Raw genomic sequence first — 18,161 nt, 5'->3', positions numbered from 1 at the left:
CTAGCAATAAAGAAATGCAATACAGTATGAGAGAGCAAATTGCAGTGCTGGAAGAAAGTAACATTTCAGATGGTCACCACAGCACACACTGCTCCCCATTTTACCTGAAAGTTTGGCTGAGGTGTGCAGGCACAATACAGCTTATGATAACATCTATATTCAGCACAGTATTAAAGTAAGGTAACAGGGAAAAATCTGACGTGCTGTCCAGAACACACTATGTTGCCAAATTAAGAGATACAAGTGTTCACCAAGTACAGCAAGAAATGGCATCTGCCTACCTGAGGAAACAGGAAAAACTATTTCCTTTTGCTTGGCACAAAGCCTGAGTTTGTACTGTCATGCAAGGAATGCTCTGCAGGAAGACATCTCACCACCTCACCTCACCACCTCAACACTAAAGCCTCACAGCTTTAGTATGTCTCCCTTTTTTAAATAATAAAAAAGATGAGCTTATAGAAAACTTTCAACTTGCACAGTTTTGCATGCAACCAACTCCTGTGATTCACAGTATCAGCTTTTCCCTATTAATTATGCTTGACCACTCATGAACCAGAACATTGGACATATCATAGTCCCAAAGGGAACAGAGGGAGCTTTCATCCCATGTGTCACACACTCAGCTCCCTGGCAGAAGTCACACGTGAGTGACATTACTTTCACTCCACCACTGAAACTGAACCCATGCTCAGTCCAGTCTGATATTTTCCACTCTTGGCAGATGCTGACTTCTTTAACAGCACCCCAACTGATAAAGTGTAATCATTAGCTAACAGAAGCCGTCTCTATTTCATGATGTGAATAAAAGACTGAACTCTTCCCTGAATTCATAAAATCCTTCTGAAATACACTGTCACAACAGCCTCTCCTACATTACTCACCTAACACTCAACTTGTGATTTGAATCGTGATACTACACTGCTACCCCAGGCAGGAGTCAACAGGCCCCTGCTGAGAACCTGAATTCCCTCAATTTAAAGGTGTCTATCCACTGACTCAAGACCATCCCATTGGTAACTTAGTCACCCGGGTTTGATGGGGAAGTTTAACAAAGCCAGCTAAAAAAACCCCAAGCAAACAAAGAAACAAAAAACAACTATACAAAATAAAAACAACACACACACAACCCTTCACTGTGATTCAAGGCAACCTTTACCCACTTTAAAATAATCGCAGTGGTTATCACAAGAGAACTAGAAAGTGAAAGCACTCAGGATACTTTCATTTCCAAGAAAATCTGCTCCCACACCTGCGGCTTTTCTAGTCAGAGGAAGTAGAAAAGACTTTTCTCTCTCAGTCAGGTCCCAGCAACTCCCACACACCCCCCCCCCTCAGATTTTTAAGAGCTCTGTTCCATAACAAGTACACAAAATCAATTTTAAAAAAAACCAAAAACACAACCAACTAAACAAAACCAAAAATTCAGCCCTTTAAAGGAATTTTTTCCTACACAAAAACATGTAGCTCTTAAGCTTTTTGTTTACTTTTTATGCTAAGGAATACCAGGAATGTCACATTTGACTCTTAGCTTTTGCCAGATGATCAGCTGGGAATTGCAAATCAGTATCTTCACTACAGAAAGTGAAAAGCAATATTAATATATCTTTAGGCACCTCTGGGCACCTCAATAATCCCCCCATCACTGGCACTGCCAGCAATGGCTGTAAGGGGGTCACTGGTGCAGCTCCCCAGACAACTCCTGGCACAGGTGAGGGTCAGAGACCTCCCTGCTGGTTCTGCAAAAATCTCAGCCCATCCTGAAAAGGCATCTCCCAAGTCTACTGGGGCCTCAGGGTGATCCACTAACCTGGCCACTTGGTCCCCAGCACCTGGGACATCCCTCAACCTAACCATTCACATCACTGGAGCTGTGGAGCCAGCTTCTCAGGGACTGAAAAACTGGGCTAGGTTCTTCGGCAAGGAAGAAAAGAAGATTTAGCCAGAAACAGAACAGAAATCCCATCTTTTATTCTACTTTTCTTTCCCCTTCAGTTACCCAAGTCCACAAACACCAGCTGATCTCACAGAATTAAGGAGATGCCAGCCACAATGTATCTTCTCAGGCACAGGAGTGTAAGAAAAGCAACTGTTCACTTATCCTTCCACTTATCTTTATGAAGCACTTTAAGAAATGGAAAATACTTTTCTATTTTAAGACACGGGTAATTTGTTTTTTTGACCTTTTCATAGAAGCTGATGAGTTTTATCATCTTTTATTGCTGCTGCTCATAGTAGCTGTGAATACAGTTATCCTAAAAATATTGGGGGCAGGGTGTGGGGGGAATGTGCGTTAATTATTTACTAAAGATATTTTAAAATAATATTACAAAATGTTACCAGGAAAATCTATAAAGTTTACACTTTCATATTCTGAAGCAATATTTTTCTTTCGAGGTGTGGACTGAACATACTTAAAGACATTATTTCAGATAAATTCTAATGATAGTACTACACTTGTAAACTCCTGCAACCACAACCGAAATCATTACTGAATTTCTGTGAAGGGTTTTCTGAAAGCAAAAAGTTTTAAACTGCTGTTAAAGGTTTCATAAGGTTGCTGATTCATATAATGTTATACCAATAAACACAACCCTCCAAGATCCAGCAGGCTTGCATAGACACCAAACAAAAAAAAAAAAAAAAAAAAAAAAAGACAAAAAGACAAAAGAAACAAAACTAACCATGCATACCTCCACCCACTCCCACCAAAAATCCATCAGAACAGTCACAAAACCAGGAAGCATTCAGCAGACCAGTTTGATGAGGACTTTCAAAATTATTTTGAGTAACTGGCCCTTGCACGTTGCTCTAACTTTCAGAAATACCAACAGGAATCTGCATCAAAGGTGTAACTATAAGTATTATAAAGTTTTTTGATAAGAACTCTTTTCTTAAATACAGAACAAGGTGTGTTTGCAAATTACTTGGTAGTTGGTGCAAACACCTTCAGTGTTGTTATTCTGCTCATCCTGGCCAAAGACGAAGCAAAGCTCTGGGTACCAGCACTGGCAGCTGTAACTCCCCATATTCGAGCCCTCCATTCACGGAGCCCGGCTGTCACACAGTGCAAACACAGACAGCTTCCCATTCATGGGGAGATGCATAACCCATCCTCATTCCATGACCCAGGGGCCATTTCTAAGGTGCAGAGGGACACCTGCACGTTGGTCACAGGAAAGAGTGGCTCTGGCCTTGTGATGAGAGAGGGAGTCTTCAGCCCCTTGGATCCACCAGGCAACAATACAGAGATTTTAAAGGTTTGAATTTTAAATCCTTGGAAGGTTGCCACCTATTAAGATGGGGGAAAAAAAAGCTCCCAAGATACCTTCCTTGCATACCAAGTGCTCAGTAGAAACTTTGCAATCACTTCCTGCCATTCAGGGCTGCATCATGTCAATTGGTGGAGACAGGCGACTCTATCATCCTCTGCATGAAGTGGCTGTTGCTTTCAGCAAAGAAAAGCACTCAGTGCCATGTTATTAGATAAATTTTTAAATAATAAGTACATCAAAATCATGGGACGAGCAGAGTAGAAACACACATGAGCTAGCACAATTTTCACTTTTTTACCCCAAAAAAGAGCAAGAGAGATGAATTTAGTATCAGACCTTGCTTTAAGCCAGGCATTATTTCAAGTGGTAAATATCCTTAAAAGTTTGTGCTTCTTTCAGAAAAAGAAAAATGAGCTGAGTTGACATGCCTAACTTTACTATTCCTGAGTTTACACTGCCAATGCACTGCTGAATTACAGGTCTGAAATAACAGTGGGTGTGGGAAACCAAAGAACAGATATAACAGCCTTTAAATTCATGTATCAACCAAATGTCAGGCTCTCTCCAAAAGCAGTAGAACTCGATAACACACATTGCTGAGAGGCCAGCTAAGTGCCAGCAATTAAAACCCAGCTTCTTCAATCTGCTGGTCTGAGATGACCATCACAGTAATTATCAGAGCTGAGACAATGCTGAAACACGTTTGACCTCCCCACATCATAACTTCCAGTTACCAGAAAAATCACCATTCACCCAGCCCCTGAACCCATTGTGTAGGGGACACTGGCCGAGGGAAGGGTCTGCACACCATGAGAACTGTTAACTGATTACTGTGAACATTACCTGTAACTTCCAGACACCAAACGATGTCAGAGAAGCACACAAGGGCCATGAGCAACAAGAATATTATGATTCATTATCTGCTTCAGGACATAAATGACAAGTTTTAACTAAGGGTCAAGATGACCAGTAGAGATGAAAGAAAACCTTCTTTTAACCTGATGAAGCTGCTTTAACTACACAATAAACTAAAGATAGCTTCAGTGGGAAACGGGCTGTTTGTAGTTGGAGCATTCATTAATACAAACCTAGATCTCCAAGTGCTGGTGAAGTTTGACACACACTTCCTGTATGACAGTAAGAAAACATCTAATGAACAATGTTGGGAACCACAGTTCTGAATAAGGTATGCTGATGACTCAGGCATCTCTTGTAAACCTAATATATTTCTGCTTGTATGTGGTTTCTTCACACTAACAGAAAACAATTGCAACAAACTTTGAGGTCTCCAGAACAAACTCCCTTATTTGTGGAGATTGGAATTCTCCTCTTTCAAGAGGAGACAATGAGTTAGTGCTATGGTAGCCTCTCCACCTTTCATCCATGCATCAGCCCACTGCACTTTCACGAGTTGCCTTCTTACAGGCAAATACCTGATCAATGTTAAAGTCTGTCATCCAATTAGCTAGTCATTAGTCTCGCTAAGCAATGAGATACTCACTTTGGAGTCAAAAAAAGCTTTTTTACAAGGTACTCTCAAGATCTGCCTTTCCCTCATTCCCTAAATGCATGCAATTAGGGATAAAACAGGTAACAAACAATTTCAGATAATAAAATAATCAACAGAAATTAAAAAAAAAAAAATCCTGCCATGAAAAAACCTTGATATTTTATCCAGTTTCTCTAGACACTTAGAGAAGTGACCATCACCCGCATGCTGATTACAACTTCACAACTACTGCTAGCTTTGTTTTTTACTGCAGCATGGATTACCTGGCATATAACTCAATCAATCTTCAACTTCCTTTTGGGCTTGTCCTTGATTTGAAGCTCAAGTAATCCTGAACTACTGACCCACAACCAGTAGTTTAGCTGAAAATTAAGGATTCTCCTAGTTTAGCTGAAAACTAACATTTCTCCTTCAGGATTATTGTCAGAAAGCACAAAAAGGCAGCACTGATCAGGGTCCACAATGCATCATGTAACAAAGTATCTGATGTGATTATTACGATTTATTAAGTGAACCACTGACAAGAGGTTTTGTAAAAGATAATCTTGCTCACGAAAGTCCAGATGCACAGCAGCAACATCAGTTTTCAAACACAGCAGACACATGTAGCAGCAAATCTGCTATATTAACTTGCGAGCACACCCCAGCTGAAAACAGACAGAGGAACAAAATCAGTCTGTTCAGCCCTTACCTTCCTGCTGAAGCAGCCAAAATTGCTGCTAACTACTTCCAACTAGGAGAGCAGTCCTCGGCCAGACACGCCCTCCCTCCAAAAAAGCTTCTTAAATATGAATTGTACCACTTTAACCAATTATCCCTTAATCAGCACATTTCCACTGTCCACTCTTACGGCTGCAGCCATTTAACTTCCACACCGACTATACCAAAGCATTATACACCTTTACCCCGCACCACTAAAACATTAATAAAAATCAGGGATGAGGCAACAGTCATACCACTAACCACAAGAGTTGCATTAACCTACAAGTTAGCTTTAAACCTTATTATTTTAAAAGCACTGCAATTTAATTTCAGACATTTCTCTTGACAGTTCAGTTCAAGCGAAGGAAAGCTTTAGAAAGTATCTTTTTTTTTCCTTCTTTTCACAGAGAAACACTCTCCGCGCGTCCAGGCGCACAGTAAAAGCTTGGTAAGCGCCGTCATTCCCTTAACCCCGTTCCATGATGCACGTTAACACGAGTCCCTAAACCCGGCACTTTTTCACTCCAGCAGGAGCGCGTCACTCGCTGGAAATAGCGTTCACCTTTGGCAGGCGCGGATGCCGGCGCTGCAGGGTCACGCCGGGCATGTGCAGCATCTCCCCCCGGGCCCACGGGGGGCTCGGCCGGGACCCCGCGCTTCTCCTGCCCAGCCCCGATACCCCCGCTCTCCCCGGCAGTCTGCAAGCGCAACAGGCCCGCCCGGGGCCGCGGGGAGCGCGCCGGGGCTCTCCCGAGGGCAGCGCCAAGCCCGGGGCCGAGACGACCCGGGGCCGGGCCGGCGGAGGCCCCCGCTGCGGCTCCGCGGTCGCCGGAGCGGCGGGGCCCGGGCGAGGCCGCGGCGCGGGCAAGGCCCGGGAGAAGCTCGGCACGGGCACGAGCAGCGGCGGCGGCGGTCGGAGCGGGCGCGGCCAGGCCCGGGCGCGGCGGGGACGCGGAGCCGCTCCAGGCCGGGCCCCGCCGGAGACTCACCTTGGCGGCGCCGCCGGGCTGCAGCACGTTCTGCTCCACCGTCATGGCCCCCGCGCGGCTCCCGGCGGCGCCCCGGGCTCGGCGGGTGTCGGCGGCGCCGTGCGGCGGCAGCTGGGCCGGGCCCGGGCTGGGCGAGCGGGGCGGGAGGCGGGGCGGGAGGGGAGCCCGAGTCACCGCCCGGCGGGGGGGCAGCGCAGCCCCGCTCCGGCCCCGCTGCCACTCCCGGAGCGCCGAGCGCCGCCCTCGGCCCGGCTGCGGCTCCCGGCGGCGCCGCCCCGCGCACCTGCCCCGGGCGCAACCCCCGTCCGGCCCCTTCCCCGCCCCGTCACACCGCCCGCCTCCATCTTGAGAGCTCCCGGCGGGAGCGGGGCGGCCCCGTCGAGTCCCCGCGGCCGCCCCGCTCCTCCCCCGGGAAGGGCTCCGCGTCCTTCGCCGGATGCAGGGGCGGCCCCGCCGCGTCCCCGCGGAAGGCGAAGTTTGCCCCGCTGTGGGCGAACCGAGAGCAGCTCGGACCGGCGCCGCTCTCCAGGGGATCGCCAGCGATTTCTGAGCGCTTCCAGCGCTGTCGCTGCTCGTAGCGACAACAAACCGTATCACCAAATAAATCAGAGAATCAAAGGATGGTTCGGGTTGGAAGGGACCTCTAGAGATCACCCGCCCCAACCTCTTGTCAAGGCGAGGTCACCATGAGCAGGTGACACAGGAACGTGTCCAAGTGGGTTTGGAGTGTCTCCAGAGAGGGAGACTCTGCGCCCTCCCTGGGCAGCTGTTCAGTGCTCTGCCACCCTCAACGGAAAAAAGTTTTTCCTCGTCTTGAGATGTTTTAGTTTATGGCCACTGCTCCTTGCCCTGTCACTGGGCACCACTGAAAAGAGTCTGGCACCATCCTCTTGGCACCCACCTTTGAGATACTTGTATGAATTAACGAGATCCCCTCTCAGCCTTCTCCAGACTAACCAGGCCCAGCTCTTCTCATAAGAGAGGTGCTCCAGACCCTTACCACCTTTGTGGCCTCTGCTGGACCCTCGCCAGGAGCTCCTTGATGAGCCCAGAACTAGACACAGTAATGGTGCAACCTAAAGTTTTAGGTCTTCCCCTTCCCTGAGGTTTGGCTGGGTTTGACTGCGTGGGCTGCGAGGTGATGGTGTTCAGCATTCACGTCATTAATGTATGTGGAGGGTAGCAGGTCTTGGCAGCCCACAGTGAATTTTGGCACCACAGATAAACAGTATTAGGGAAGAGATTGTCTCTCTGTCACCCTGCTCTGGGGTGTCAAGGAAAGGATGAGAAAGGACTCCGCTTTGGGCATCAGCATAGGCAGGGCAGAGAGACTCGGCTGGCCAAAACACATTTGACCAGAAGCAGGTGAAAGGCAGCAGAGAAGCCCACCTCACATTTTGAATGCCTGCCCAATGCATGGTACCTGTGTCCCAGCTACATTTCCAAGGCTGGCAAAACTGTCTGTAGGAAAAGCTGAGGAGAGCAGCACAGTTCTGAGAGCCCCGAGTACCTAAAAAACATGAGCTGGGAGCCTAATGCAACAAAATGAATTGTGGCTGCTGCTTGTCTGTCACGCACAGCCTTTATGACTCTGTAATTCAAGGCCCTCCTCTCCCCACAGTAGAGTACGGATCTTTTTAAAACTGAGGTTATCAGGTAATAACATCGCTGGCAGATCCTGGACTTTAGGTAAAACACGAGCACAGCTCATGACAACCTGCAACCACTGCTTTATTTCACTGTAGCTTCTGTGCAGGAGATGTTGCAATGTGATCAATATTTGCACTCCTCAGGTTTGTTGCTCACAGATTGTATCAGTTTTAATGTTTTTTGCCTTTTATGCTGCAATATGTGAGGCGATTTTTAAAATTAATGTTCCCAAAGAATTTATTGTGCAAAAGACAAGAGAGTATGCAGATAATATAATGAGATCAGAAATGGCTTTCAAATTGCTTTTCTGGAGATAGGAGCGGAAATTCTCTCTGCTCAGACTGATGGCTACATGTAAGAAAGACAACAGTAGCAGCTTGGGGCTTTTTTAAAAAAAGTTTTCTGTAGCAGTTGTGCAGGAGTGCTAGCCCAATTCCTCTGTCCTCTTCCAATATATAACCATGCTTTTCCTTATACATTTTTACAGCTTCTTCACTGTGTTTTTGACATGTTCTATGTTCAGATAATTTTCATCAAAACTATTATTTACATTATTTGAAAATATTATAAACAAATTAGCATTTAAATGAAATACATTTGTCTTGCAATATTTTTTCAAGTGTTTTCACTGTTTCATTTAATAGCTTTCCATGTCCAAAAATAAAATGTGTCCAAAAAGAAAGAATAAATCGTATGTTTTGTTCAATTCTCTTTACATCAGGATAGGATGACAAAGTATCACCTTCCATTAAATTCCCCTCCCCCAATAAAATTATCACTTTTAAGGGCTCCCACTTCCTAACTTTCTTTAAAATAAAAAAAGGCTGAGCAATCCAATCCTGAGACAGTGATTTGCCATTGAAATACATAATCTGAACCATAGCCATGCAAATTAGGATTCTGTCGTACTTATGGTGCTGCTGGGAACCACAGGGAGCAGATTTCCCTGTTCTGTTTGCAGCACAAGCTCTGTATGAAGTAGATTGAGCACAAGACTGGAATTTTTACCTCATCAGAAAACACTAATGCTTTTCTCAGGGCCACAGTTTAGGAAGAGCTCTTGACTTGATGCTACTAATACTCCTTACCATCCCTTAATATCTTAATTATATATATATATATATACATATATATATATGCACATTTCTGCAGAAGTTTGTCAGGTTTCCCCTTAGTTGCACCTCAGCTTTTAACAATACTACAGGGTTTGGCTGTTACCAGACATGATTTTATTGTTAAACAATTGGTGACACGTTGCACAACCACTGCCTCCAGCTGCTTGGTCCCCTGAGCAAGGCTCCCCCTGTCTGCACGTCCTCCTCACCAGCAGTGCTGGAGAAGTGATTCACCTGAAATAAAAGCACAGGCTCCCCTCCCCCCTAAACTGGTTGTTTTCTTCTGCTAGATCAGTTCCCCAAAATGGTTCACTGACTGGCTGCAGGAACAACTGTGCTGGCCCAGAAGAGAGGGTGACATGGGCTCAGCGATGGTATCCATCAAGTTTCATTTCACCTATCTCTCAAATCAGTAAGTGATCGCGCCTTCCTGATATGCACACTGCCACTTGGAGGGAAAGCCTGTGCCTGCTCACGGGAATCCTTGTTTTCCCATTTTTGAAAAGAGCAGCCAAAACATCAGCCAACCACAAAACACTTCAGCACATGTTTTATTGTATACAAAGACCATGTACAACAAGAAATAGCTCATTATTTCCCTCCATTTTCAATAGACTTGGGTTTGTCTTTAATTAAGTGCAACGTTTATTTAGCGCTTTAATTAGACTATGGCTGCATAAGTTACAGCTGGGGAAGTACAAGTCAGGGCTTCTTGGTTTTCTTTTCCCAAATGTGTAACCTGCTGTACTGGGGATGAGAAAGCACTGCTTCAAAAAGCGCAGTGAACGCTACAAACACACATTCTGTAATTAAGCCTGGACAAGAGCTGCCCTGGATTCACATTTATAAACCCCATCTCGGCGCACTTTCACTTAGGCCTTTTGGCTCTGCAGTAAATAGTTCAGCCAACTGACAAAACCACGGCCATTCCAGCAGCTTTTATAGCATGACACTTTTGAAATCATCATTTGGCAATTACTCTCTGTGTCACTGGTAACCATTCAAACATTGCTTTGGCACTGCAAAACCTCCTGGTGGTTATTACCCAAGGGAGCCAAAACAAAAACTAACCAAAGCTGTAACACAGGAAAGAGAGCTATTGTCATCTGAAAGCCTTTTGAAAAGTAAAACTAAAATGACATGAATGTAGGTTTTGTTGCTCTACAAAACACAACTTCATATTCCATTGTTAATAGATCTTAAATTGAAGGTCCCTGACCTTCCAATTGCTTTCTGACAGCAGATGTCTATTCACGTGCCTTCTTAAAGTCAGGTACTACATTCAAAATAAAAATTCCCAGATTTAAAATCTTGACTTCATGTAACTGCAGCTGAATTTCATAGAATTTACGGATTTTAAAAGAACCTTTAAAGTGCCCTTTTTACCCTAGCCATCTTCACATTTTATTTACTTTCTTGACCACCCTTGCACATTGATCATATTATTTCACACAGTTTTCCTGAGAGGCCATAACAGTATGAGGCTGAAAGCAATTTAGAGCTCAGCAATGACTACTAGTCCTTCCAGTAGGCATTAGCCACTGTTTGTCAAGGAGTAGAAAGTTACAGAGCTGTTTCCAAAATACTTCTTTCTGTCATTTAAATAAGCATGTTTCACAACAAATCACTATTTCCACTGAATTCATTTTAAGCAAAATAATAATTAACATTCCCCCTGGTTTGGACTTTACCTAGTGATTACTTCTGATGTTTATTTTGAAACTATTTGAGCTCAAACATTTATAACTTTTAGTACCATAAATGTGTAACTGTCATATTCAAGGTCTAAACAATTTATTTTGGATTACAAAGCAATCAAGTCAGTTCTATGTATTTTTTTTCCCCTATTCTTACTTTGCATGCAAACTTCCTGTTCTTCTCTTCCATTCAATTTCTCAGTCATTTCTTGCTTTTTGTTGAAGCAAATGCTCATTGACCGTGATGACAACCTATCACAACTCCCGGATGAGATTCCCATACATGCAGTCATGTAAATGCATGCTGCACTCTTCCTTAAATAAATAATGACACACGATTGCTTTCTTAGCCAATGACCATACATTTGATGGTCTTTGTGGATAAACAGGGTTGCTCTCCATCAGGATCCTGTAGTCCACACATAAAACTAGGGGTCAAAACTGACAGGACTGTACAAAATTCCCATATTTTGCTTCTGTCATTTTGTATGCCCTTCTTTCTAGTTACCCATAATCTGCTACTCAAAGAAATGAAAGGCCCCAGACCACTGTAGTGCATAATTTCACATAGGTTTCAGGTACTGAGTTCTCAGGGTGATATTAAAATACCTCAGCTAGTTACCCAAGTTCCCTGTCCTAGGTATGGAATGGCCTTGGATGCTTCAAGCTGGGATCCACAACATCCAGCAACCTACGACCTGCTAAATTGCTGAGGGAGACACGTGCCTAATATCCTACCCCTGCTACGGACAGGGAAGATACTTCTGAATGGGTGGAAAGATGCTTTACATAGGGATTCATGTTTCACAACTAAAGCTTAATGATCCTTGCTCAGGTCCAACCACCCCATGTCCTTATCACAGCCTGGGGTCCAGCCTCCTTGTCTGGCCACTCCTCTGGAATGAGGGGAATGTGGACACCAAACCCCTGCTAGTGTAGGAGGGAGCAGAACTCAAGGGACAGTAAATACGAGGAGCTTAAGTAAGGAACAAACATCATTACTGCCTTCCTCAGTGGCTGTATTTTTAAATGAAGAACCCAAGGCTCTGCATGCCATGTTGATTCACCCCATCAGCATGCTCGGAGCTCAGCTATCAAGTGCTCTCTGGGAAGATGAACTGGGGAATACCACTGCTTCCCTTTTAGGGAATGTTCCTAGGTATTCAGCCCTGGCAGGGTTGAAGCACACACACAGAAAGAGCTTCCTCAGCACTTAGGAAACTTTTCTGGTGACAATTTGTTTGTTTAAAAATTTAGATGGGAGTTAGCCTTTTTTTGTGGGGAGGGATTTTTTCCCTTATAAATCTTAATTTTCAGTTGAACTGGCTGTAGACAGGCAGTTTTCTATAGGCCATGGTGAGCAAGTTTCATTGTATTCATCCCAAAAAAAAGTTAAGGAAAGATCAGGCAGTCCCTCACAAATGACTATGACTTCCATAGCAGGATTTAATTACAGCTTTTTCTTTTTTTTTTTTTTTTCCCAAGAAAGGATTTTAATAGGATCTTATAGGATTTTTATAGCCTAAAATTTTCATGCCCTCAGCCTATTTAAATATATTTTTTTTAACTTAATAGCTCTCAGTCTGGATCACACGAAGCTACTGAGTAAACGGTGTAGAAATTTCCTCAAAAGGAACTGAGTGTTTACATTTTTGCATTCCCTGAGTGGTTTTCTCTCTTTTATATCCAGTCATGGGACAAAATGTCCTTCATTTTCTTGATTAAGTGCCAGTTTGGTTTGTATCTTATTACTGACTGTACCATATTATATGTAAAAAATCAAGTAATACAAAATATTACTGAGGTTTGCATGGTCAGGCTCACACCATCGTGTATTTTTTACCTGCATGTAGAAACTAAATGCTTTCTAAAATATATTTTGGCAGAAATGAATGTGTTCTGCATGTTACTTCAACGACCCATGGTGTCTCACCACATTTACTGTCTTCAACAATAGCAGTTTTGTAAGGCAGAAGGCATAAGAGAAAACAAAAAAGGGTTTTGTTTTCTTCTCATGGTTTTAACCAGCAAGCCTACTTCACCTAAATGGTACAGAAGAATGCTGACAGTTGCAGACCATTTCACCTGACATACTTGACTTGGTTTATCTGAATGTAGTGTTCACCTGAGTGATTAAAAAGTTATTGTTCTAATAATTAATTCTGGGGAGGTTACCTACCAGAAAGAAAGCAAAAGGAAGTTTTTAATCAATATATAATAGCACTTTAAGACCCCTTTATTGCCGTTAACCCTCTTAGAGATGCATTGAGGGTGGTTGTGGCTGTTGTCAGTGGCTGCTCTAGAAACAGCTGTAGGACAACCTCCAAATGAATGTGCAACTTTACTCTTTGTGTATTCACATGGGGAACAGTATTGGGCTCCAAGAGTACACTTGGCACCACAAAATCTGTCACTTTATATATTCTAATGAGATTTCCAGTCCCCCTTGTCCTGAGAAGAGCAACTGAAAGCAAAGTCATTTAATATGTTCAACATTTAAAGCTGATCTTGTCTACAGATTTCACTGTGACTCTTCCTCATCACGTTTGGTATATAAAAATGAAACCCACCTAATAGTAAAGTCAGCTTAGTGACCTTTACTACTACAGTGTCAGGCACAGCACATGCAAAGCCTTTAAATGTAAAAACACGGACAGCTGGGGTGAAACATAAGATTGAAAGGATGACACATTAGCTAAACAGGAGCCTGAGGAGATGAGACAGGGTCATAAATTGCATTAGTCATACTGTTTGAGAAATGATCTCCAGTGGCACTTGCTTCTCAGTGGTGACTTTCATTGATGATCTTTAGTATTCACTGGTAAAACTCTATTCAGCTTCTTACACTATTACACATTTGGTACACGTTTCCAAGGAAAACCATCCTCGGGGTAAGCTTTGCTGCCATGGAACTGAATGTGCAGAAGGCGGGGAGTGCTACACTAGCTAGGACTCCGTGCTGAACAGCTAAAGCAAGGGTTAGCTCTGGAGAGGGAGAATCCATGGCTTTAAAAGGAGACAGGAACTGAGGTGGTGACATCAGGCAGTGCTTTTGGGGAACCTGGGAGCAGCAGCCTCCTCAGAAACACTGCGTACAGATTGACAGCAGGAGCTGCTCGGAACAGCACTTCATGCATGTTTCATTGAGGCACACTACACATGGGCACACTTTGCAATTTAAAATAAGCTCAATATAGTATTCCAGAGAGTCAATGAAAAAAGAAAAACTCCAAAGGCAAAAACCTAAGGGAAGTGTTTGTTATAAAAATAGACAAAATTGAGACAATAAAATTGTTCATCACGTGAAAAGGATGGGGACTGATTATCTAAGCATGAAGGCAGAGACAGAGAAGGTTTATTATTAGTAGGTGGTCAGGGAGGTAAAGTTTCATACACTTAGTTTAGTTGTCCATGTAGAAATGTAGGCAAAGCTGTTCATTCTGAGGGCTCTACTTTTATTAACCAAGGCTGGGACATGGAATGCCTAAACAGAGCTCAGGAATGGCAAAGCATTAACTGCAGGAGGACACAATCACAAGGAGGGACTGTGGGGAAAACCACACACTATGAGGGCAAGCAGCTCTCTACACCAGGTTAGGCAGGTGACTGGTGTGGAAGCTGTGCAGAGTGCAGTGTGGGAAGTGGCCAGGACACAGTGTCCCACCACACTGGGAGCCTTTGCAAATACACCTCCATGGCCTGCCAAAAAGTCACAATGCTGCACTGGAAATACGAGTTTCACACACATGGTGACAGAGCAAGGGAAACAGGACAAGAGACTCAGGACTCCCCATCCCACAAACTGTGCATCTATAGTAAGGTGAGAAGTTCAGGTAAACACATCTTTATGATACGGGAGTTTTGTTGCTGTTGTTGTTGTTTGTTTTCTTTCAGCTATATGATAAAAAATAATTCAAATTGTTCTTTATTCCAGTGGACTCTGGTCACTGCAGAGGAGAGACGTGGATCAATGTAATAGACAAATTCAACATCTTAGTGTAAGGTTCTTTGATTCAAAGGGTGTATTTACTAATTCACACAATGACATGAGTTTGGATCTTCACTAGGTGAATTCAGTGGAAGGAAAACTTTGGCTCTTGGATCTTTACTTTAACACCAGGTTTTATGGACTGTAGAGCCAATTTTGACTCAAGTGGTCATGGATTTGAGGACTCATCTAGAAAGCCCCTAGATGAAGGCATCTATTTCCTCAGAATCAGTGTTGAACGGCCCTAGATGAAGGTATTTTCTCAGGACCAGTGTCACTTCTTCTGATATATTCAATTTTGATCCATTCTTCATGCTTGCTATACTTTTTAAAGTGATCTAAACTTAGGTTCGTGAATGCTATGTCTTTACTGACGGTCACATCCCTAAGACTTTCACAGATGACCAGGAGAACTTATAAAGGCCAATAGAGACTCAACTTTCAAAACCACTACTACCCCTTCTGTGTAGTGGAGCTTGGACCCCAGCTTGTCACTCAGACTGCAGGGTAGCACTCTGCCTCTGTCAAGAGTTAGTACTCATTTCCTTCTTGTCTGCTTACAATTGCAAATATTTCAAAACAGAAGAGTCTTCCGCTTTTTAGCCCTTCTAGACAGACACCCTTATGACAGACCAGGAAAAGACAAACTAGGGAAGTAGATGGCATCAACCCATCTATTATTACTACTTAGAAAGTTGCAACACCTTCTGGTTCTGACACAGCTATCACTGCACCTGTGCCAACACGTCTAAAACCCTTTCCATGGACTGTTCTGGAACCTTTCAAAACCCAGGCAGTACAAAGCCAGCTAGCTTGTTGCACCAACTAGATAATGGACATCTGGGTTCACAACCTATATAACCTTGTCTCCTGCTCTTCAAGGCAGTTTCACTCTGAACCACAAGCTGTATCTTTAGTCCAGCTCTCTGGGGAGGCTGCGTGAAGAAAATGCACCATGGTACAAGAGCAGGCAGCACATATGAACTGACACGGCTGGAACAGTCCTGCTCTTTCTGGGTCTGCAGCAAAGCTGCAACCCGATGCCACAAGACCAATTCTACTTGCCAGGAAACACAGAAAAGAGGGTAATTTGGAGAAAACCATAACTATCAGGGTTGTTGCTAGTACAAAAGTTACTACTTGTGCCTGAGTTTAAGGTGAGAAATTAATGCCTGCTTTGGTAACATCTGAGACATCTAATGCTGGATTTTTTAACCTGCCAAGTGGAAAGCTGCAGCAAAACTACTGTCATATTGCCACACATGGAGGTACTTCTACCTTCTCCTGTAATTCCTCTTTACTGTTTCAACTTGGAAGAGTAGAAACTCTTAGTAGTGAAAAACAAAACAAAACAAAAAATCACCACATTAAAGAATTCATTTTACTAGGATAGATTAACTTGTAATTGAAGACTCCAGCTATTGCATGACTGTGGCAATAGTTTGTTTGAAAATACTTTTTTGTCTTTTTTGAACGTGTGCATATGTTATGTTGCCATTTAGGTGGCGCCGCTTTTTGCATAAAATTTACTTTGCATAATTACAGGCAGTTTTGCAAAATATATATTTGAAATCTTTGGTGCTTGCTTACCATGTATTTTTTCATTTGGTTGAGAATGTTTGTCATAAATATCTGTTGTCTGTTATATGGGGCTAAGAATTGACCTCTGAAATACCACGGAAAAAAGTCTGGAAGTCTTTGCAAACTCATGAATTATTTCCTTCTTCTGTTTCTAGGCCCTCCACAGTTTGCTATCACATGTTTGCCAGGGAAAACCATCCCCGCAGAAAAGCAGCTGCTGGCGCTGTGTGTACATGACTCAGATGCAAAGTCCAGCAATTTTCTTTAAAGTGCTGACAAAAGCTGGTTTGGGCCAAGAAAGAAGACTTTGTACTGAGACACGTGCAGGTGCTCCACCCCTCCAAGCCAGCTGTGGCAGGGACAGGACAGACGAAACAGCTGGAGGGGTTCTGCCTCTTAACAACCTCAGCGTGATTTGCAAGGCTGTCCCCTGTGCTCGTCCCTGGGCTACAGGAGTGGCTAAACTGCTTTGTTCAAGGAATAAACACAAGTGTTATGAATAACAGGGTACCTGTGTGACTGGTGAATTAACCTGGGGATTTCTCTCATTTCTAAGTAGAGTAATTCAGTGGGAAAATTCCAGTCAATTGAGTTCAGAGCATTCAGTTCACAACACCTCCAGGTGTGGTGGCATTCTGTTGAATCCAGGGTAGAAGTGAAACCTTTCTATGGTTACTGCGGACAACTGAAAGCAAAAACTGGCCCTCATGTTCTGCATTTCTGAGTCAGAGCCACCAGCTGTAGCCTGGGTGATGGAAACCCTCTGCAGACAGCTCACGGCACAAAACATGGGATGTGCCAGCTTTGTGGGCTTCAAGGGGAGCCAGGGTAAGTTTGCTGGCTTGTATGGGGCACAAGGAAGGGAGGTAAGCACAAAGGCCATCAGATGTGGGATATGTGGGGTATTAACAGGGCAAGAGACATAACAGAGAAGGAAAATTATGATCTAACATACTGCAAGTCATTCTTAGGATCCAGCAAGACTTTCATGTTCAGATTTCTATTTCACAGACATTTCTCTCCTTCCCATTTCTTTAGATGCCAAAAATGTCTGTTATTTCCTCCATGTTTTGTTCTCCATTTCCCCTTTCCCTGTGCATTGTTTCTTCCTGTTTTCTGAGTATTTGCAAAACTCAATTCAAAACCAGTCTTTTTTCCTAAGTACCAGGTTGTAAAATACAGGAGCCAATTGTTGCTCACTCTCACTGGTGTAAAGATAGATCTAAAATTGAACTAAAAATGTTGAATGGCTGAGCTTTTTTCATGTACAGACAAATCTCATTATAAAACTATAAAGAAGAATTATCCTGCTGTCCTTCCGAGATACATAGTTTAATTAATACTGGATATATTTAGTTTCCAGAGTGCCTCTCCCACACACAAAAGCCATGGTAAAACAGGAATATTCAGTTGCTGCATAATGGGAGGACATTTATAAAAACAAAGCTGCATTAAGCAAAGCATTGTTCATTTAGATGGATGAGTTGCAAGATGTAATTAACTTTAATGTGAACTTGCACACATTACATGTATGACTAAGAACCCATACAAATACCTAAATTAGATTTTTAACTTGATTGTGCAGAGTTTGCAACCTGATTGTTTTGGTAGACATTCCAGGCCTGGTTTTACTAGTCTGTTAGGTGTACAACTCCTT

The 18,161-nt window shown here is 43.4% G+C and overlaps 1 protein-coding gene across 2 annotated transcripts in view; it reads right to left on the bottom strand.

The window, feature by feature from the left end:
* Positions 1 to 6,588, bottom strand: part of USP25 (ubiquitin specific peptidase 25) — an 89,629-nt gene extending 83,041 nt beyond the window's left edge. Inside the window, exon 1 of one of the 2 annotated variants that reach the window (XM_039556325.1) lies at positions 6,474 to 6,588. In XM_039556325.1, the coding sequence (XP_039412259.1) occupies positions 6,474 to 6,518 (45 nt within the window). In that variant the 5' untranslated portion in view covers positions 6,519 to 6,588. The remainder of the gene's footprint in view (positions 1 to 6,473) is intronic. The other variant, XM_039556335.1, reaches the window with a different exon arrangement.
* Between the last annotated feature and the right edge of the window lie 11,573 nt (positions 6,589 to 18,161).

Source organism: Corvus cornix, chromosome 1, assembly GCF_000738735.6.
Source record: "Corvus cornix cornix isolate S_Up_H32 chromosome 1, ASM73873v5, whole genome shotgun sequence".
NCBI classification, from domain to species: Eukaryota; Metazoa; Chordata; class Aves; order Passeriformes; family Corvidae; genus Corvus; species Corvus cornix.
The sequence above is the reverse complement of the archived record's forward strand: the minus strand, read 5'-3'. Positions and strand labels throughout refer to the sequence as shown.